The 22,802-nt window shown below is 46.5% G+C and overlaps 1 protein-coding gene and 1 long non-coding RNA gene across 3 annotated transcripts in view; one reads left to right on the top strand and one right to left on the bottom strand.

The window, feature by feature from the left end:
* Positions 1-12,210: 12,210 nt before the first annotated feature.
* On the bottom strand, positions 12,211-21,154 carry LOC112865311 (uncharacterized). Its single transcript, XR_003224027.2, has 4 exons — positions 20,406-21,154; positions 18,853-18,909; positions 15,981-16,155; positions 12,211-13,494 (listed from the first exon to the last, which is right to left on the bottom strand). It is a non-coding gene; the product is annotated as an uncharacterized LOC112865311 (long non-coding RNA).
* Positions 18,333-22,802, top strand: part of FLI1 (Fli-1 proto-oncogene, ETS transcription factor) — a 130,153-nt gene continuing 125,683 nt past the window's right edge. Inside the window, exons 1-2 of one of the 2 annotated variants that reach the window (XM_086678687.1) lie at positions 18,333-18,589; positions 19,768-19,848. In XM_086678687.1, the coding sequence (XP_086534813.1) occupies positions 19,810-19,848 (39 nt within the window). In that variant the 5' untranslated portion in view covers positions 18,333-18,589; positions 19,768-19,809. Of the gene's footprint in view, positions 18,590-19,767; positions 19,876-22,802 lie in introns of both variants that reach the window. The other variant, XM_086678686.1, reaches the window with a different exon arrangement.

Below are 22,802 nucleotides of genomic sequence, written 5' to 3'. Positions count from 1 at the left end.
AGCACAGAGCCTGACGAGGGGCTTGAACTCACAAACTGCAAGATCATGACCTGAGCTGAAGTCAGACATGTAACCGACTGAGCCACCCAGGTGGCTCCCAGAACACTATTCTTACAACACACACACACACACACACACACACACACACACACAAACCTTTAGAAGTCTGGTGTAAACCAACTCCATTTCTTTGCTGAGTGTGATAAGTACATTCAGTGGTTAATTATGAAAGGGAGATTCTTATAAGCTGAAGGACTTAGGGAGAAATAAAAGGAAGCTAGATAAAGATAGTATGCGTGGAAAAACACTGAAAATGGGAACAAGTCTTATATAGGATTTGGGGCTGGTGGCAATTGCTATGTCACGGATATTGCTTGAATAATTATATATATATAAGCTCCCCCATTTAATAGGTGTATAATATTGGGAAGAAACATTAATTTCTCTAATTCCTTTTATTCATCTGCAAAATGGGAAAATAATAACAGATTTTATAAGATTGCAATATAGATTAAATTAGCTAAGTCATTAAAGCAATTAGCACAGGGCCTGACATTTAAGAATCTCTATTTTGTTTAATGTTTATTTATTTTTGAGACAGAGAGAGTGTGTGCGTGCGCATGGGTGGGGGAGGGGCAGAGAGAGAGGGAGACAGAGGATCAGAAGCTGGCTCTGAGCTGTCAGCACAGAGCCCGATGCGAGGCTCAAACTCACAAACCATGAGATCATGACCTGAGCTGAAGTTGATTGTTCAACTGACTGAGCCACCCAGGCGCCCCTTTAATAATCTCTTAATAGAGTTAGCCACTACTATTTTCATCATAATAGAATAATGAACTGAACCAGCAAATGATGCTAATAACAGCATTTTACACATTTGGAAGCTGACTTATCTGATTCTTACTCAGCCCTATGACATATAGATGCAGTGATCCTTACGCCCCTTTAACAAAGAAATCAAGTGCCGAAGGTCGACCAGACTTGCTCCGGGACACGTCACTAGTACGTGGTAGCCCGAGACCCTCAGCTAGATCCTTGGATTCCTACCTGAGTTCTCTTCCAACAGATAGCTCTACACCATGCCAAGAGTTGAAACCCTAGGACAGGATGCTTTCAGCTGACCCAGATGGCTTTTATTTGCTCATATAACTGGACATCCAGAGTTTAGGCAGATTCCAAGAACACGCAATCAGGACTCTGGCTGCATTTCCCTGCGATGTTCTCGAGCTGCCTTCCTCTGGGTATCAACTCTGTCCCCAGGGCAGCTTCCCTTGTGGCAATAACACGGCCATCGGAAGAAACTGAGGCGGAGGGAGAAAAAGTGCCTATTTACTGTTCCTCTTAAAAGCTAGAAAGAGCATTGCCAGAAGCCTCTGCAATCTTTGCCTCAGGCCACACAAGGTCCTGTGGTCACTGTTGACCTAAGTGTGTTCAGGAGAGCATCGCCCTGATGTATGTAGATGAATCTGAGCCCCTCCCTGGAGGCGAGGGTGGCCGAGGCATCCCTGAGAAACTTGGGCAGTGCGTGAAGGGGTATGCATTGTGCCAATATCGGCTCGGGAAGGAAGGGAAGACAGGTAGGCAGTCATCAAACCCACTATGGTGTTTACAACTTAAAATTTCCTAATGAGGAAATTGTCCCGCTTCTACTTTCTCTGTGGTGATCATCCAAAAAGAGTTCTAGATGAGTCTAATAAAGCCCTCAACAAAGAAGCAAGATTTAAGGAGCATTTGAGAGAACTGGGGGATGCTTACATTCCAGAAAACCTCCTGAAGAGACACTTCTATCCAAAACAGGAGAGGCAGCGGGTCTAAATGAAGAGAAGCGAACCGCATGAAATCCTCAGAAAGATGAAAATCCCAGTGTGGTTTCATTCCAAAGTCCCAGACATCCCACCAACTGCTCCACGGTCTTTCCTGTCATTTCATTTGCTCCGAGTAACGAAAAGCAGCGCTACACCCTTAGTTTGTTATTTAACACGTTGCAGAGAAGTTGGCTCGTCAGCTTTTTTATGAACAGTTTCTCCTCTGAAACATCATAAATCCTGAGCAGTTCTTCAAGTGTTGGGTTTGCTCTTTGTTTCCAGATCTGAGCAGCAGCTGATTCACAGATACTGGCTCACACTGGCCTGAAGACGTCCCCTGAGAACAGAGATGAAGAACTGGAAACCCTCCCCCACATGCCTAGGAAACACGACTACTAGGAAATGCTTTCCTCATGGGCTTGGGGCTTATGTTCAATCCTGAGGTGTAAGTCACTGCTCTGTGTGTCCTGGCAGAAGACGCAGGGAGGGAAGCCAGGGGAAGCCAGAGGTGAGAGAGCATTTTTACAGGTCGAAGAAGAAAAGAAGAGTATGGAACCGGAGGGTTCCTTAGCAATGCCCAGCTCCAATGCCAATGCTCCAATGCCAGTTCTTCCCGAGCAATGCCCAGCTCCCCACTCGGAACCCACCCTGGGGTGGGAAGGGACACCAGCCCTTCTCCGACATCCAGCCACCCCTCCATCCCATCACGAGGTCCCAAGCCCTCCGCGCTCCCAGGTGAGTCCTAAGACATCATAGCACTAAACGAAAAGAAGTCTGAGAAGGCTGATCTGATAGTGAAAATAAGTCAGCTGCCTGTTAATTTCTCCCGAAACACCCCCAAACGACTCGCGACCAGTCACACCCACACTTTCCAGCACCAAATGGAGAACCGTTCCAAGCAGCATGTCTGGAGCAGCAACGTCCAGAACCCCAGCCCCCAACTCAAATCTCCATGAGCAGAAAACCCTAACTTGGGGGGCACAGGGGCAGGACTGCAAAAGAGCAACAGAAGAAGAAGAGCCGCTTGCTCGTGAGGTGCTTCCAGGCCAGCTCTTTCTTTCTGGGGTCCTGGGACCCGCGGCCGGGACTGAGGTGTGGCGGTCCAGCGGAGACATCCCCGGTCTTCGGAGCAAAGCGCTCCTCTTCGCTCCACACATGTGCTCCCTGAGTTATGCGAGCTCCAGCCTTCTGTTTCTGTTTATTTGTCTTGCGTTGTGTTGTTTTATTAACCAGAGACTTGAAAAGGAGGCTTTCTTTGTTGTATTGCCATTTGGCAGAAGACGAGAGGTTACAGTAGCAAAGCGGAGCCTAAACATTTTTTTTTTTTAATCTCGATGAAAGTTTCTTCCAGAGAGAAAAACTATATCCGATTCCCTGTCTCCCATTGAACCTCTGAAGGACTTCCCACACCTTACCTTCAAATAACAGAACCCCAGCCAACGAAAATGGAAAAACATAAATTTGTGCACGTAAAATGAAAAATCAGAGGGTGCCGACAGGCCTGTGTCAACAGGATATTTTTAGCTATCAGTGAATTTTTAGAATCAGGTTTTAAGGCATGGTTCTTTGCACATGGGCCTGAGACGTGTATTTTAGGACCTCGGCCACCATTTTTATCCCTCTTGAGTGGATAGTATCCCCACTTAAAAGACTAGGAAAACAGAGGTCCAGCGCGGGGGAGACTGACCGGCAGAAGTTGCCAGTGAATGGAGAGCAGAGACGAATGGAGAGCAGAGACGAATGTCTACACAGAACAACCCCTTGACACCTCTCCGGGCAAAGATTCCAAATTCCATCACTCCCGATTTCCATTTCTCAATATCCACTCCCCGGCCCCCTCTCTAGAATTAAGGAGAACGCTTGGGGCACCTGGGTGGCTCAGTCGGTTAGGCATCTGACTTTGGCTCAGGTCATGATCTCACAGTTTGTGCGTTCGAACCCCGCATTGGGCTCTGTGCAGACAGCTTGGAGCCTGGACCCCGCTTCGGATTCTGTGCTTCCCTCTCTCTCTGCCCCTCCCTCCCTCAGGCTCTGTCTCTGTCTCTCTCTCTCAAAAATAAACATTAAAAAAAAAAGAGTGCCCTTTTATTATGCATTACTTTCGTCTTTCCCCATTACAGACAGCGTTCCTCATCTCTAAGCTCAAAGGAAAAATAAAAATAAAAATGAGCATAGAAGGATCTCTCCTGCAAGGTTCTCAGAATCTCTGTCCCAGATCCTCACGGAATGGTTTTCACACACAGGGTGACAGTGAAGGGCGAGCTCTGGCTGGGGTTCAGTTATCTCGGGCCCTGCCCCTGGTGCCAGAAGAGGAGACGCAAGCAGCAGCTCAATTTTCCCTCTATTTTCCTCAACAGTCACGGGTGGCTAAGTCTCAACGATCAAGCTGTGGCCGTTAGAGGCAGGAAATGGAATCTGAGAAGAGAGCCTCAAACTTACCCACCATGGAGAGCCCAGGGTGTTTCAAGCTCTTCCAGGTCCCAGAGCCCCCAGCCAGGGTGCACCTGAACAAATCCTCTAGGGCTCAGGTGGTCCACTGCCTTTCATGAACTCCCTGTGAACCTGTGTCTGGGTCCCCACGAGTTGGTGTTGCCTAGTCACCGTTCAGGAGCTGTCCTGAACTTCCTGAAAAAAACTGACTCCGTAGGGTCAAGTCGTGCGCAATACTCTGGGCTGAGAATCAGATGGTGTGTTCCTATCCTTGCTCCTTAACCAAGTGGGAAAATTCACTGAAAACCGCTTTCCTTTTGTCCTCAGTTTCCACAAATCTGCCAGATTATGGATCTAAAAGTAGGACACAGTCCTCTGGAGGTGGTGACGGAGACACCTTTAACCCACACCTTCCACTCAAAGGCCAGTGCTGCTTCTGATCCAGCATTACTTGTGTCTGGAAGCTGTAGGGTGACACTCATCCACCTAAACAATCATAGTTTGGGGTGCAATAGAGGCAACTTTTCCTACAATCCTGCAAAAACAGTGAAGGAGTAAAGGATTTTTTTATAAGTAACTAAACAGAATTGTTTATAAATTCAGCTGGATGAATTCCTAAAGCCAAACACATCTCGCTTTTCAACCTACCACAATGTGTGTGTGTGTGTGTGTGTGTGTGTGTGTGTGTGTGTGTGTGACAATAAATAGAGCTTTCTGACTTTAATAATTAGTCACTTGAATGCAATTCAATTATCAAGCTTCCTAGCTCTGTTCAAAAATCAGTCAGCATTCAGTCACTTACACTTTTGGGTTTTCTGAAAAACAATTTTTGAATACCTCCCTTATATGTAGACTGATTTCAATGGAAATAATTCCGTGATTTTCTTTTCTAATTAAGAGTTTTTCTGGGGATGTGACTACATTTCAGAATAGATGCACTTTAGCAACTGTAGCTACTGAATTCTTTAGAGTTTGGTATGACCAAATTTCATCAATGACAATAACAAATATTTGAAACATCTAGGATAAAAAGCTGTTTATTCATATAGCTAATACTTATCGAGCATCAAGTTCCAGACATTGGGCTAAGTACTTTAATACATGAAATAATTTATTCTTTATTTGAAACGTTTTGACCCATTAGAACCCTTTGTTAATGAGGAGCCATTACACAAACATAGGTCTATTTGACCCAAAGCTGGATCTTACCCACCATACTACATTCCTTCATAGTACTGCTCGTGGTGGACATTTAATAGAACACGTAGTTGTGAATTTAGTCTTGATAGCCCTGTTAGTCAATCAATTTTCCGAGCCCTTAATATATACTCAAATTTCTACATATTTTTTCAGGAGTTCTCCTATAGATAAAAAAGGAAACAATTCTTTTTAATTGTAAATATAATCAAAATATAGGCACAAATAAGTCATTGTGTATGTAAAGCATTGCATGATGATTCACACCTCATTCTGAAGTATCATTACCCTTTATACCTTAATAATCAAGGGTAAATGTATGTTTACATTTCATGTCCCTGCACTGAACCATTTATGTAAGGTTAAATATTGATACTTGTGGCTCATTTTAGGCACTAGTGATGAAGTTGAGCAAAAGTTCGTACAATAAGTTCAGATGCAACAATAAACACCAGTGTTACATATATAAATTCTTTAGAAGATGCACTCACATTTTATGTTTCTTCATATTGTTAGATGTCAGTTCCCTTGGTTTTACTATAGGTTCATCACAATCCCAAACACAACCCCAGCAGTCCTGTTGAGCTATCAAGATGATTCTAAAATTTATATGGAAAGACAAAGGTACTAGAATAGCCAAAACAATCCTGCAAAAGAATAAAGTCACAGGATTCATGACATCCATACACACTATGATTGCAAGACTCACTACAAAGCTACCATAATCAAAGCAATGTGGTATTGGCAAAAGGTTAGACATAGATCAATGGAACGGAATGGAATACTCACGAATACACCCACACAAATACAGTCACTTGATTTTTGGAACAGGTACCAAGGCAATTCAATCAAGAAAAGATAGTCCTTTCAACAAATAGTGCTGATCACTCAGATGTCTATATGGAAAATATTAAGTAATTAAATAGTGAACCACTACAAATATCTTACAACTTATATAAAAATTAATTCAAAATACATAATAGGCTGCAACATAAAACTTAAAGCTATCCAACTTCTAGCAGAAAACACAGGAAAATATATGCATGACTTTAGGTATGGCAAAGAGGTTTTAGATATGACAACGAAACAAGATACATACAAGAAAAAATATAAACTAGACTTTATCAAAATTTAAAACTTGCTCAGAGAAAGACATTGTTTTGTTTTTTTTTTTAACGTTTATTACTTTTGAGACAGAGAGAGACAGAGCGTGAACAGGGGAGGGTCAGAGAGAAATGGAGACGCAGAATCCAAAGCAGGCTCCAGCCTCTGAGCTGTCAGCACAGAGCCCAATGTGGGGCTTGAACCCACGAACCGTGAGATCATGACCTGAGCTGAAGTCGGACGCTTAACCGACTGAGCCACCCAGGTGCCCCGAGAAAGACATTGTTAAGAGAATCACAAGACAAGCCACAGAATGAATGAGAATATTTGCAAACATAAATGTGATAAAAGCTGTGTTTCCAGAGTATATGAAGAACTCTCAAAACTCAACAAGAACTAGCAATAAAATCCTGGACAAAAGACATGAAAACACACTTCACCAAGGAAGATGTTTAGATGCAAGCACACACATGAAAAGATACTCAGAATGGTTAGTCATTAGGGAAGTGCAAATTACAACCAAATGCTCAGAAGTATTAAAAGCAAACGGAGCTCTCAAACCTACTGATAGGAATATAAAATGGCACAACCACTTGGAAAGATAGTTTGGCAGTTTCTTATAAAGTTAGATGTTCATTTAGCATAAAGCCAGAAATCCCACTCCTACATATTTGCCCAAGCAAACTGAAAACTTACATACAACCAAAAACCTGTATACAAGTACTTATAGCTTTATTTATATTCACCCCAACTGGAAATGGCGTAGATGTCTTTCAGTGGGTGAATGGATCACTAAAATGTGGTACATCCATTCAGCGAGTACTACGCAACAGTGGAATACTACTCAGCAGTGAAGAGGTACGCATTACTAATTCATACACCAACATAAATAAATCTTAAATATACTTTGCAAGTGAAAGAAGCTAGACCAAAGTTTACATATTGTATGAGTTCATATTATGAAGCAGGCAAAACTCTGGGGATGAAAAGCAAATCCCAGTGCTTGTCAGGGATTGGGGGTGGGAGAAAGAGCTGCACAAAAGAATTTGGGGGGTGGTGGAACAGTAGTATAGTTCTGCACTGATGCGATATAGAACCGTGAGTTTTACTGTACGGAAATTGAAAAACTCAACCCCAATTTTAGGAGAACCCCAGATGGAATTCATTCCATGACAGTTGAACCCAACTACATTGTAAGTGGTTGACATAACCACACCAAAAGGTTGAGTAAGAAAGGGGACCTAGTAACTTTGGGAAACAGGGTGTTGACCAAACACTGTAAAGCTAAACATAAAAAGGACCATATATAAAAAGAACCAAACTGCTACACTTTAGTTGGGTGAATCTGTTTCTCCCAAGGGCATGGATTAGCCATTCTGGAAGGGCTTCATAGGTATGCTACGGTTGAACAAATAAATAAATATATTGTAGATAGTAAGTGCCAGATTCCTCACTGCTGCAGACAGAAATTACACATAAGCAAAGAGGAAATTCCAAAATGAGCCATATAGCACTGAGCTGGCGGTATCAGCATTAGCTCGTTTTAAAATATATATACAGATTGCTATGGACCAAATAATTCATAGACTGAAGTCCTAACCCACAATGTGACTATATTCGGAGAAAGGCCTTTGAGGATATAACTGAAGTTAAATGAATCTTAAGGATGGGGCCCTAATCCAAGATGACTGATGTCCTTATAGGAAGATAGAGAAAGACTTGGACAGCTGCAAGTCAAGGAGAGAAGCCTCAGAAGAAACCAACTCAGTCAACACCTTAATCCTGCACTTCCAGCCTCCAGAACTGTGAGAAATAAATTTCTGTATTGAAGCCACTCCTTCTGTGGCATTCCATTATGGCAGCGCTAGCAGACTAGAGAGATACAGAAAGGAATCTAGATATGTGTGTATATTTAGGACATATTTCCTTGTTCTGTCTGCTGAGAGGGACTAAGGCTGTAACCCCTAGTAGCAAGTAGCACAACTAAACCTCTAATCTTGGCTTCTAAATACCATTCTCAATCCAAGGAACCAGGGATCCTTGGAGAAGCAAATGATTGCAGGCCTGGGGCAGGGAAAATATAAGATAATCCTGAAGCACTGCGTGGTGCCAGAAAATAAGGAGATGCTAAAGGAAAAAAATCAGAAAGAGCTCCCAATGGCCCAAGTGAAGCAATCTGAAATTGGAGCAACAAAATAAATTGTAGTGATAGATGGCAATCCAAATAATAAAACAAATATCCATAAGTTCATACTGATGAAAGGAGGAAGGAAGGAAGGAAGGAAGGAAGGAAGGAAGGAAGGAAGGAAGGAAGGAAGGGAGGGATGGAGGAAGGAAATGAAAAGAAATGGAGAGAGAAAGGAGAAGGGACAATTCTTTTTTTAAAAAGAATTCCAATTAATAAATGTAGAAGGAATGAGTGAAGTCATCGTTAGAACACCACAGTAATTATTGCTTAAGATGAAATCCACCAATGGATGCTAAAATTAGTGAGCAAAAGGGTAAGGAAAAACAGGATATTTGCATGGTACTCCAAGTATTCCCTCGCCTCCCCCCCCCCCCACCAAATACTTGTTAATGACAAAGTATCTCCCTCCTAATTCTTGTTAATTGTGAAGGGAAAAAATATGTAACTTTGTAGTGGAGTACCCTGGCCAATACCACTTTGACCAAGTGTTCAAGGTCAACATCACCAGTAATAAGACATCAATTTCATGGGCCCTCCAGGATGATGTGCTATAAAAGGCTCATTCTTCTTATGTATTCTTCCCCAAAATACATAACTCTATCTAATCATAGTAAGACTTCAGACAAACCCAGATTAGAGGCATTCTACATAATACCTCACCAAAGCTCTTCAAAAGTGTCAAAGTCATGCAACAGAAGGAAAGACCAAAGAACTACTACAGATATAAGGAGGTTAAGGACACTTGACAATAAAGTACAACATGGGGTCCTGGACTGGACCCACGAACTGAATAAGAACACTGCAGGAAAACTGATGAAATCTGAATAGTTTGAAGTTTATTTAATAGTATTGAACAAATGCTAAGCTTTGATAATGAATGGCACCATGGTTATGTAATACGGGAACATGAGAAAAAGTAGGTGAAGAGTATATATGAGCTATCTTTCTTATCTTTGCAGCCCTTCCTCCTGGGATAAAGGGAAAGGAAACAGAAAGCAACACTAGGTGTTCTAACCATGGAAGAACAGAGAAGGGAGTTCTGAAATCAGTGAATTGTCATTGATGGTGAGCAACCCCACCACCACTTAAAGGAGATGGAAAGTTTGTCAATTTCATGTACCATGTTCATAGAAATTCAACAAGGCAATAGAAGAGTACAAGTGAAAAGACCTCAGTTGGGGCAATTGAGTGGCTCAGTTGGTTAAAGCATCAGACTCTTGATTTCAGCTCAGGTCATGATGTCCCAGTTCATGAGCTCGAGCTCCACACCCAGCTCTGTGCTGACAACATGGAGCCTGCTTGGTATTCTCTCTCTCTCTCTCTCTCTCTCTCTCTCTCTCTCTCTCTCTCTCAAAATAAATAAAAAATAAACTTAAAAAAAAAAGAAGTGGAAAGACTTGAGTTCTAGCCAGGCCCTGTGACTCCCCCTGCAAAGTTTGACAAATTACTTACATAATTATAGATAACGTCTAAAACACATTACTTAAGTAATATATTAATGATTCTAAGAGATTCAGGTTTCTCATGTATGATTCAATTTCACCATGTAAAAGATGGTGCTAACAATAATCATGTTGCTTAATGAAATAACATATTTAAATGTTGCCATGAAAAAAGAAGTAATTTCTATTTCAGATTCTGTTTCTTCATCTCAGAAATTGAGTGTGAATTTCTCTAGGGTTTGTCCAATCACACATGACTGTAAGTGCTATGTAAAATTTGTGATATAAATACTATAATAGAACAAGATCAGATTTTCTACATACATTCACATCTTTGATAGAAGCAATAGGTGAAATTTTTTATTAATACAAGTGATCTTTTCAATAGCACATATATCAGAAACGGAATAAAATTTACCCTAAAGATAAGTGCAAGAAATGAGGAGAGGTACTTCTCTTTACAAAAGCATTATTTGTTTAGAAACTTAAAAAAATTTTTTCTAACATGTATTCAATTATGAGAGACAGAGAGAGAGAGAGACAAAGCATGAGTAGGGGAAGGGTAGAGAGAGAGGGAGACACAGAATCTGAAGCAGGCTCCAGGCTCTGAGCTGTCAGCACAGAGCCCAACACGGGGCTTGAACTCACAGACTGCCAGATCATGACCCGAGCTGAGGTCGAGCATTTAACGGACTGAGCCACCCAGGTGCCCCTTAAGATGTCAAACCATGGAATTTACATGAATATTTCCCTGGTGCAACAAAATGCAAATGGTTATATTTTAAGATAACCAATTTAATGGCAGTTTGTCAGAAGTATATGACAATATATATCAATTTCATCAAAGCAAGACAGCTGGGTATCCATGCAACACACATATGCAGAATATGTACCTGGGCATGTGTGTGTGTTCAAATAAGTAACAATGGGTGTTTCTTTTCTTATTTTGTGTGTAAGAAGGCTGTATGAAAAGTGTATCAGGAAAACAATGACCTCCTTAGCTCGAATTCACACCATTGCTGATCTCTGGGTGGGTGCCCTCTTCTCCCCCCCCCCACCCCCCCACCCCAACCCCCGCAGCAGCTGCAGGGCTGAAATGGGAAAACCTGAACATCAGCAGTGTGTTCCCTCCATTCCTGTCCCCAGTGGGGCAGGCAGGAAATGCCAGCCTCCTCACAGGAAAGCCTGTTGTAGTGAGATTTCCCGATTTACTTTATAAATGCAAGAAGGCCAGATACAGGAGGAGATAAGCGCTCAAGATTGCAAATGCTTATCATCTCTCGGGGTTCTGGGCCCCACAGCCATGACCAGTTTCTTTTCTAGAGACGCAAGCCAAAATTCAGTTTGGTTCCAAATCGAAAAGCCTCCCCAGCTGGAAAATTTGACCATCCCCCCTTGTCAGCCCTTACAGGGAAACCATTTCAGAAAACTTGCTAAAGTTCTACTGTGAGTGAACTTGAAGAGAATCATCTAGGGGTTCAGTTAAAAAAAAATTGGAATAACTGGTTTCCCAAGCTAGTAGCTGAAGTCCTGGTAGCCATTTGACTCTTGTCTCAGCTGATCCATAAAATTTTCAGCGGGAACCCTCTTCCCTGGCTCTAATTTTTTACTGCCACTGCGCTTATATAAAGCGTTGAGCAGAATGAAAAGGATATAGGGATCTCAAAAGGACAAAACAGCTAGCTAGCTGAGTGGCTAGCTGAGTTAATAAAGGACATGCAGAACTAGCTCAATTTGAAGTCGCATGTGCTCTGGTAGCCACACAGGCCAACCCACCTTTGAGTCAGAACGTGGAGAAGGCAGTAGGGAAGATTGGAGTGGGGCATTCCACACTTACCTATTTCTTCAAGATCCGCTTTATCCTGTCCCTCCCATTCTAGTCCAAAACCATCACCAGAAGAAGCAGCAAGAAGGCTTCATAGAGTGTGAAATATAATTTCCTATTCTTTCCATTTCCACAATACCCAGTCACTCTGAAGCAATGAGAATTTCACAGTTGCTCAGTTCACCCCTGTGTCACTCACAAATCTGACCTTTTAAAAATAGAAAATAAGGGGCGCCTGGGTGGCGCAGTCAGTTAAGCGTCCGACTTCAGCCAGGTCACGATCTCGCCGTCCGTGAGTTCGAGCCCCGCTTCAGGCTCTGGGCTGATGGCTCAGAGCCTGGAGCCTGGTTCCGATTCTGTGTCTCCCTCTCTCTCTGCCCCTCCCCCGTTCATTCTCTGTCTCTCTCTGTCCCAAAAATAAATAAACGTTGAAAAAAAAATTAAAAAAAAAAAAAAAGAGAGAAAATAAGATTTGGAAAAAACCTGTGTCCCCTTGCCCTCGACCAAAAATCGAGGAGACACCTTGCTTCACTAAGCCGGATTTAAAGACAGACACCCAGAAAATGAAAATATACCCTCTACTTTTGATCTCTTATCTAGGGAAAGCAGGTTCCCTCAGAGGAACTCACAAGGCAGTGAGTCCCCAGTGTTTATTGTATTAAGTGGGGGACATTGTTTTGTGTTCGGCTGTGACGTGCATCGAAGTAACGCTAAGTGACCATGCTCTCTCCAGGACCCCACTGTCCCCATCTATCAAAGTTGAGGGTCACTGAAAAAAACAATAATGACACATCAGACCAGTATTTGATCAGACAAGTATTTACACAGCGTCTTTTCTGTCTAGAGGTTGGAAGTACTTGGTCAAAAGCATCTCAATTCTCAAACGATTATCCTTAGACGTTAGTATCAGAGATATTATTGATCTCTCTCCTCACTCAAATACCTCCCACACCTCACCCCACTCCCACCCCCTCCATTAAAAAACACCGCAAGACCTTTGTGCCAAAAGTAACTAGTATTGGCCCTGCTCGACTTTTGTCTAAGGTTTTTTTTTTCTTTTTTCTTCTGTAAATTGGGGTTCTGAAGGCAAGAAGGGAAGAATGAAAATGGCATCTGTATTTCAGACGGCATTGCTCTCGTGTCTTCGGTGGCCAGAGTGGGCACACTTTTTCTTCTTTGGCGTTTTTCTCAACAGCGTCCCAAAGGGTTCGTTTCGTTTTCAGCTAAGACAATCATCGTCCACTTCAGAGTTACAGCGGACACACTGACTGTCCCACTCCATCCAATTATGCCTGGAAGCCTTTAAAGTCACCGATTCATTCTCCTTAAACTGTGGTGGTGACTCCTTCTACACATGACCCCGAACTTGATGCTTTCATTAATTCTGTTCTCTTTCCTCTTTTTATAGGGTTAAGTCCAAGTCGACAGAGCAAAGATAATACAGTCCTTGCAAACCTTTGCCTTCTCAGTGATATCACTCAGGTCCTTCTCATGACCCTTCCCCTGCAAATGAATGAATGAATTATTCCATTCAATCAGAAGACACTGAAGCCACACGGAAACCTTACTAGAGTTATTATGAAGGATGAATACCACAGTTTTTTCAACAGGAACAGGAGAAAGAATGTCTCCCAATAACCTACAAAATATGTATAACCATAGATGAGACTAGGAATAGGCTCTTTAGAATTATAAAAATTTAAGCTAGAGCAGGGCTCAGGGTTAGCTAATAAAATCAAATTAACTAATTGACATTCATGAAGAGATAACTTAAGGAGGAGAGAAACTTGCTAAGGGACGGGAGGGAAAGAATATAATGTATATAAAAGTCTTTGGTCTTAGGGCTCCTCTTTGCTTTAATGCTTGGTCTCATCCATTCTCCAGTGACCTCATCTCTTCATCTGCAGTCCTGGGAAGCTTTATATATGTCTAATCTGAAGCTAGAGGTGAGGGATGAATCTGTCAGCCTGGGAAAAGTCCTTCTTGCACCCAACCGGGTCACTGATCTCTCAATCCATTGATTCTCCGTCCTTGCTCTGAATGCTCTTTATTTTGCACCCCATGTTCCCCCATTCCAAGATCCCCTTTTACACTGAGAGTACGTGTGAATGGCAGCGTGTGTGTGTGCGTGTGTGTGTTGGTATATGATAGGAATCAAAGGCCTGACCAGCTCACACACATCTCAAAATCCAAAGTGCCCCCGTCGGCCAGCTCTTCTTAGGGGACCCTGTTCTACTCACTGCCTCCATTTCCTGGACTTATCTCCCTGAGCAGATTTCCCACTTCTTTCTCCTTGTAATTTCCAGGAGCTCAGTCTGGGTTTGCAGCCTGGCAAGGGCTATAAGAGGACACAAATAATGAGAGATAAGGAGCGTGACATCTCGTTGGCTACCCTTTAAAATCTGAAATTGCTTGCTAGAGGAGCAGGAAGCAACTTCCTTCCTTCCCGTCATTAAGAGCGAAAGGAATAGAAAATATAGAGGACATTGAAACTCAATGAGGTTTAAGCCATTTTGGGGGGTGGGGAGGGGAGGTGGAAAGAACCACAAAGACCAGAATATTGCTTTACACACAAGGCTACACATGGCCAGAAACATTGTGGATATGCAATAAATAGATATTTATCATCACAATGGGTTCCAGAAGAGTTGAGTAAAGTGTGTCAACCCTGTCAATTCTTTTACTTGCTTGGAGAAACCAAATCATGGCAAAATACCTAGTTCGCTAGGGCTGCCATAATAAAATACCAAAGTATTAGTGCCTTAAACAACAGAAATCTATTTCCTCACTGTTCTGGAGATTGGAAGTCCAAGATCAAGGTGCCAGCAGGTGTGTTTTCCCCTGAAGTTTCTCTCCTCGGTTTTCCATTGGTGGCCTTCTCACTGTGCCCACACAGGTTTCTTCTGTGTTCCACATTTCTGCGTACCAATCTCTTTATAAGGACCCCAGTCCTATCGGGTTAGGGTCCATCCATTTTACCTTATTTACCTCTTTAGAGGCTCTATCTCTAAATGCATTCACAGTCTGAATTACTGGTGGTAAGGGCTTTTGAGTATACATTTCAGGGGGGACACAATTCAGTTCATAACACTACTCATCAGGAGCAGAGCTAAAACTGGAACCCAAAGTTTCTGTCTAACCCTAGACCATTAATTTGCCTTTGATTCACATCCTTTCCCAGGTTAAACACTCTCACAGAATTATAGCATACTCTAATCAGAAGGCATCTCATGATGATCTAATGGTAGCTCTCTCATTAGCCAAATAAGGAAGCTGAGTACTAATTGGCATAGAACCTATGGTGGCACCACCCAGATAAAGTGCCCCCCACTTCCCCTGCTGGGAGCGTTTCTTGGATTCCAATCTCCCACCCTCCTAAACTCTGTACCAGGGTCACTTGCTAATGACCAGGCTCTGGATTACAAATCTATGACCCAAGGAAGCAGCCTGGTATGAGCTGGTGAGGCAGCAATAACTATGGAGCAAACCACCCCCCCCCCCCCCCACACACAACCCTTTCCCTTTGGAAGCAGTTAGAGGGATAAGCTGGCTTTAATGAGTCTTCCTGCCCCTTTCCCTTCATTCTCTCCTCTCTTAGTCTCCTCCTTATGGCAGCTGTTACCAATTTCAGCAATTTTCTTCTGGCAAATTGAAGGCTCCAGGTGACAAAGGGAGTTGGCTGTATCTTCCCAGAGGATGAGATAGCCAGGGTTCTAATCGTACCCCACCTCCCTATTCCCAGACGGGTGGTTGGGGCTGCAGGCACTTCTCCCATTCGGCATCCTTAACCCGCCCTACCCCCTCACGTACACAAACACGGCAGGCTTCCAGGTCTATGTCCAGCTCTGAAACCCCAGTTGGAAGGGAATCCAGATCAGCTCATCTGTTTTTCCCAGGACCACCAAGATTTTATTATATGCATGATCCTTGGAGTGAATGCCCATTCTGGCTCTTAAAATTATAGGAAGAGGAAGAAATAGGACACATACCTGAGTGTGTGTGTGCACACACACAACCTGAAGAGTTGGGTACCAAACTAGGGGAGGACACCCCCGTCAGCTGACCATACCCATGGTACCTGGGCAGAGGGATGATCTCAGGATTCCTGGTTAAACCATGTATGTAAAAAGGAAGCCAACACATGAGCACTGATTTCGTGCAACCCTGCAAGGCAGAAAATGAATTAGTATACTCAGGGGAACTGTCCCTGTCAGTTTGCCCTTAATAACAACAGGATGGTTTTGTTTTGTATGTTTCCTTTTCCCCTCTCTCCTTATTGTTCAGAAAGAAGACATGTGGTTAAGTAATTGCCCCACTTCTCTGCCTGTCGATTTCAGTGTGGACACTGGTATCCTGCAATGAACAAAACAAACTCAATGCTTGCCTTCAGGAAGCTTACAATCGAGTGAAGAGAGGCAAACCTCAGATAGATAGGTCTACAAATAAGGACGTGATAGCACCTGTGACACATAAAGAAGGAAGAATTTAAAATCTGTGATAACAACTGTGAAATCTGGAGAAAGTACTCCAGTGATCTCTTACAAGTCCCCTCCAAGAAAAGAAGGGAGACTAGGGAGGTGAAAAGAAAATGACAAAAGACCAAGGCTGGAAAAACTTAACCTGGATGGTGAGGTATTAATTAGACAATTTGTTTAGTGCTCACCTCCTCTAATATAGCTGAAGCCCTCATTTTCAAAGTTCCAACTTCCCTGAAAAGAACCTCTGTTTAAAATGCACGACATCGGTACAGGATGCAGGAGCACCTTCTGTTTTATTTGTGGTTGCTTGGAATAGTGTTTGCTCCCTTTGGGAGGCAAGAGGATCTCTCCAAGAATCCCAGGAACAAAATTCTGGGGGCACTGGTTCTTGTACTTCAGTCCCCTCCCCTCCACAAGCCTGTCTTGTTTTCCTAAGCAATGGTCAGGAATGTGCTGGGAGGGGGCAGCCTGGCCATCAGCCCCCAGCCCAGGCAGCCCCAGTCACGGTCCCAGGCTGGCCTTTCACCTCATAGCTCTCCTGGCTGCTCCTAGTAAGCAGCAAAATGTTTCAATATGTTGAGCTTTGGGGGAGGGACGGAGAGAAAAATCGGGATATTGTTGAGAAGGAAATAATGAATAACCCTGCCGCCAGTCTTCATACCCCCCACGTGGGGAGATCTGGGTGATAAGTGTCCTTTCTCCAGAAATGGAATCCTAGCAATTGCTCTTGGTCAGAAATTTCCAGAGCCAGTTGAGGGGTAGGGAGTGGGGAGGCAGAGAAAAGGGAACAGGTACTGAATTAATTCTCTCAGTGTCCAGAACCAAAACAGTCAGGGGTCTAGGCACCCGAGAAAGAACAAAGCTTGAGCAACTGAGGCTAATTCTGGGAGGTACACAAAGCTGTGGTTTTGCTCTTACAAACTGACACACTCTCTACCTTTACCTGTCACCGCCCCCCCCCTTCTCCCTCCCAAGTTCATCTGCTCTGGTCTTTGCCAAGTGTTCTGGGGGGGGGGTGGGGAGCTGGTGCTGAAGCTCCTGGTTACTGGAGCCTCAGAAGCAGCTCCAGGGTGTGAAAACCACTCCCAGGGAGGGAGCAACACTGGCAACTCCTCTCGAGGCCGAGGCCGGGCTGTTTTGCGGAGAATGGCCCTGGATTGGGCAACTAAAAGAGTGAATGTGAGCAGACTCGGCAATCGGAGCCCCATTCAAGGCCACGTCTTAGAGTGAAGCAATGAGCAACATTCCAAAATTTAAAAAAAAAAAAAAGAAAGAAAGAAAAGAAAAACACACCACAAATTCGAGGACCCAGAAATTCCTCCTTAGCGAGGGTGTTGTTAAATGTTGTGGTTTTGAAATTAAAAGTCCATAATAGGGTTGTTTCCCTGACATTTGCAAATCACCTTGCTCTTATAGATGCTGCCTGGAAAATGTGGATCAGAAAAAGATGTATTCAGGGGAGGTCCACATAAAGGGAAAGGTAACCTTTAAGTAAGCCAAACTTCAGGGCTTGAAAAATCAAAGAGGACCTCATTCATATTATGTAAGTCCTAGGAATAATTATTTGTATAGCGATCATTTAAAAAGTAAATAATCAAATGAAAGGAGGCCTGGGTCCCGACGTCTCCTCTTGGCTTTACGTTTGCGATATGTGTGTGGTTTCTAGTGTTCCTTGACATTTCCTAGCAACACCCGGAGGTTTCTGGAAAAGCAGCTAGGGGCACACGGGTGGCTGTCTATTAGAACAATTCATCAGACAGCAGTTGAAATATTGATAAGAAAACGGAAATCAAATTAAAAGACGGGAAAAGAGAGAGGAAGGGGGAGTGGGACGAAGAGAGCCAGAGAGAGGCAGCAGAGAGGAAAGCGGCAGGGCGCACAGACAGAGGAGCTCAGCGGTTCCTGCGGGGGGGCCCCCCAGCTCCTGCTGGGACCCAGGCTGGCGGTCTGGATACACTGCAAAGAAAGGTGCAGCTTGACTCCGGGCAGCCTGCAGGTTTAATTCGGCACCACCAAGGATCTCGGGGGCTCTGGTAGCAGAGAATTAGCACTCAGAGCTCAGACATCCTGGAGTTTCAGGAGTTCGGCTGCCGCTGGCCAAACAGACGAGGGTGTCTAAGGTGAGTGTTCATGTAGGGGGGATCTCTGAGGGGACTTAGGGTGGTGGCGCCTCTCCCTGCTCCAGCTGCAGTAGGGAAATGGGAGGCTTTCTGGGACTCTTTCTTTCTCTCATTCTCTGGAGGGGGGGCTTTCTTTTCTCTCCTTCCCACCCCCCCCCCACTTTCCTTGCAAATTTCACTCTAAGTTGCAAAGAAAATTGGGGACACTCCCGGGGAGAGGACAGAGGCAGGGAAGAGGTATTTAAGGGCCCAAAGGAACATACCTGGTCCCTGAACTCGTGTGCGTGTGTGTTGTGGCTTCAGGAGCCAAAAGCTGGAATCTGTTAGTGGGGAGAAAAGTGCTTTATCAGAAACACATTGGCTGCCGGAGAAGCTGCAGGCTGCCACGTTAAAGACGGTTTAAGAGAAGGAAGGCAAGAGGGCCAGACTTGGCAAGGCAGGGAGAGACTCACCCAGAGGCACCTGGCATCTAGGGTGGTTTTTGCACCCGCTAGCCCAAATATTCAGACTTCACACACCATCTCCCCCCCCACTAGAAATGCGGCTGCGTCATTCACTATCTTGGTCTCTGCCCTCAAAACTCTTTTAAGGAGCCGGGGCTGGGGAAAGGGCCTCCCTAGATCTCTAGGACCTTCAGCTAGTCGTCCTCCCCAAGCGGTCCACTAGCAGGGAAGAGGGGGGGCAGCTGGCCACTGGTGGAGTCCTGAGGTGGTTGGGGAGGCAGGCTGAAGATCTGTGCCCTGAGGACCCAAGCTTGGCAGTTCTGTAAATATCTGCTCCCTGGGGCTTTGGGCTGCATTGGTGGGGAGACCTACTCCTACCAGGGCAGGGTTCTCTCTTCCGGCTCAGAGGGGCCCCTGTGTCCCTAGGTGTGGAACTACCCAGGCCCGGGGTCAGGGTGGGGATGGGTGGTCTCATCTGTGGATAGAGGAGGGTTACAGGACTGCAAGGAAAAACCACAGGTCGTCTTGAGCCGGCTCTCAACCTTCGCCATCCCTCAGCCTGAAGTCGGGAGGCAGGGACGCAGAACTGGCTCCCAGTACCTGACCACGGGGATCCTCCCTTTCTGGCCTGGGCGATCAGAGCCATCCAGCCTCCTTCCCCAACCACCTCCCCCCTCACCCGCCACCGTCTCACCCATGTTGTACTCTCGGGTGACTGAGGTTTCTCCCACCCAGGTTGGTTCTTGGGCCTTCCTGACCCTTCCTCACCAACGGAGGATGTTTCAGACAGTCCCCGACACGTCGTCTTACGTCAAGGTAAGACATGACAGCGTCTTTAAACAGGTAATGACCCCCAGCCCCTCTGCCACCGGGCCTGTGGTCGCTCCCCGCTTTCCCCGGGAAAAGGGGTGGAGGGTTCAGCGGGTGGATCTGGAGCCTGGGGCGCTCCCGACCACCCTAGGGTGGCACAGACCCTCAGGAATCCTTGGCTGGGGAGGAACGCTCTCGGTAGGCACTGATCGGGAGACTGGAAGTGGGTGAGCGCGATGAGGTTGGGCAGGGAAAGCCGAGACGCCAGTCGGCGGACCTGCGAGCCAGCATCGGGTCCCAGTGGGTCCTGCGCCCGCGCCGCTGGCGCACAACAGGTTTCAAAGTAAGGGTCTGCGCGTACTGGGGAGCGTGCACGTGAGCCTCTGGGCGTGTGTACGCGGCTGTGTGAACGCGACGCGCTTCTCCCACCGGCTCGACACCCCGTCTGTCCTGAAGCCCACCTCTCTTGGCCCCACCCGCCCTCCAAAGAGCAGACTGCTACATTTGACAGAATATAAAACTTTTTTTCCCACTCACAACAGTTCCCAAGAATGTAAACAAACCGAGGCCAGGACATCTGGGTTGCACGTTTAAATGAAAACGCGCCAGCGGGGCGGGGCTGAGGGTGCCCGGGGTTGGGACCCAGGCGCGACCTCCTTCCTTCCGGGTAGCAGCCCCGAGCCGGGGCCAGCCGGAGTCCGGAGTCCCAGGTCGGAGGAGGAAGGGCCCACCGCGGTTCTGAAAACCTACCCCTCGGGTCCCGGCCCCGCCCCCTTCTCCCTGAAACTCCGCCCCTGAGGTCCCCACCCCCACCTGCGTGCCCACGCTGAGCTCCCTCCGGCATCCGGGAATGCCACCGCAGTGTGGGTCAGTCTGCCGGCCCCTGGCCACCTCGATGGGGTGCGACCCTGGGGGAGCGCCACTTTAGCGTCCAGCCCTCCTCCCATTTCTCTAAAGGGAAATTTGTTGACACGAGGTACTCGTGTCCCGACTCCCACCCCTTCCCGAGGTCTAAAGGAGTTTTATAGTCACTTGAAGGAGGCCGGGTCCCAGAGCCTTGGCGGAGAAGAGGTGTTTAATCTGTGATGAATGAATGAAAAATAAGTGACTCCATGTATCGACAATCAATGAATAGATGGCTGGACCGATGGCCCCCAGGAAGTGGCAGGGCGTACACCGGGAGGCTTTAAAGCGCGCCGGGGTTCGTTAAGTCCAGTTTTCCGGAGAGGTTAGGCAGGCTGTGACCCCTCCCACCCCCGCCACGCCCAGTTCCAGAAGCTTAGGGAGTTCTCACTTCCAGCCCGGCCCCAAAGACAGCAAGTGCCCTCCCCCCCCACCCCCGCCCCCAGCCACCCCTCCACCCCGGTCTGCACACACCCGGGGATCCAAAACCTCAGGGATGACAAAGCCTAGAGGGGCAAGTGGGAGCCCAGGAGACTGACCCGGGCCCCGAGTCAGAGAGAAAGCAAACCGGCTCAGGAGAGCGGAGCGGTCTGGAGTGGGGAGCAGGGAGAGAGGATGCAGTCCAGGAGCTGTGGGCAGCCAAAGGAGCCGCTCGCCGCAGGAGCTCTTTTCAAGGGGGAAAAATGGATTTTTCAGCAGCCACAAAGTTTGTATTGTTGCACAAAGGGGTGCATTGACGGCGGCGAAAGGTCTGCGTGGCAGGGACAATCTTGGGTCTGTTCCGCCGGCTCCCTACATCGACCATTTGCCAGAGGGGCACAAACAGTCCCAGGCTGCCAAGCCCCTGCCATTGCGCGTCAGGCACCCGGCTCCGAGGTTGTTGACAAACACTGAGAGCCCAGGCGCCCAGGCCCAGGGCCTGAAGCCGAGCCGGGCGCAGCAGTCAAGGGCACCCCGTCCACCCGGCAGCGATCTGGGCTCTGAGAACCCCCCAGAGTGCCCAGGGGGTTATGCGCAGGACAACCCTTAGAGTGGGGATGAGGCTGGAAAGAGCAAGGGGCAGGGAGCGAAGGAACACGAGTGACTCTTTAAGGCCATAACATGCAGTAAGTGAATAATGGTGGTACCATTAAGGTACCCCTTACATTTGCCAGGTCCTGTCCTAAGCATTGCATTTATACTAACTCCTTTAATATTAATACCAACCCGAGGAGGTAATCCATTTTGCAGATGAGAAACCGAGGTATTGAGAGGTTAACGGAACGGAACGCAGCTTGTAAGGGGTGGAGCTAAGGACAGAACTGTGCTGACCGCCAGGGGTAGGTCCTATTATAACACCACTGTACAGATGAAGGCACTGAGGCACAAAGAGGTTAAGGAGCTTGCTCAAACCCACAGAGCTGGTAAGTGCGGAGCCAGAATTCAAACCTAGGAGCCTGGCCCCCCAGCGAGGCTTTCAACCTGGACGTCCCAACTTGCAGCTACGGGGTGGAGCACGCAGGAGACCCAAGAGGAATCCTGGTCCCGTGCTATGCAAATCGCAGTCGATCCCGGTGCGAGGGGCACAACTCGGAAGGTCCCTCGCCCGCCCCACCAGACGGTCAGGGTCCTCCACTTCCCCCCTTAGCGAACCTGCCCTACTCCTTACACTCACTCCCTCACCACCTACCCTGCTGGTTCAGCCCCTGCTGCATGCTGGAGGAGACACCAGCATGCACACCACGCGCCAGACCAAAGGAGGCTTAGAGCCCCAGAATGTTCACCGCCACACGGCCCAGGGGCAGCATCTGGCCAACAGGTCCTGCAGAGGGGCTGCAAGGACACAGGTCTGTACTTAGAATAAATGCCGTGCGGGGCGGCCGGGAGGCAGGAAGGACGGAGATTGGAGGGGATGAAATTCTCCCTTCCCCTCTCCCCCCCCACCCCCCGCCCCCACCCCAAGCCCCAGTCTAGGCGCCGCCGCTGGGTGAGAGTCCCGGCACCTGGCTGGTCTCCACCTCTTGTCAGCCTGCGCTCTCTGGTCGGCCTCGGACTCCCTTGGGATTTCCTCGTCGACG

Source organism: Puma concolor, chromosome D1 (assembly GCF_028749965.1).
Source record: "Puma concolor isolate L17-30 chromosome D1, mPumCon1.1.hap2, whole genome shotgun sequence".
NCBI classification, from domain to species: Eukaryota; Metazoa; Chordata; class Mammalia; order Carnivora; family Felidae; genus Puma; species Puma concolor.
The sequence above is the reverse complement of the archived record's forward strand: the minus strand, read 5'-3'. Positions and strand labels throughout refer to the sequence as shown.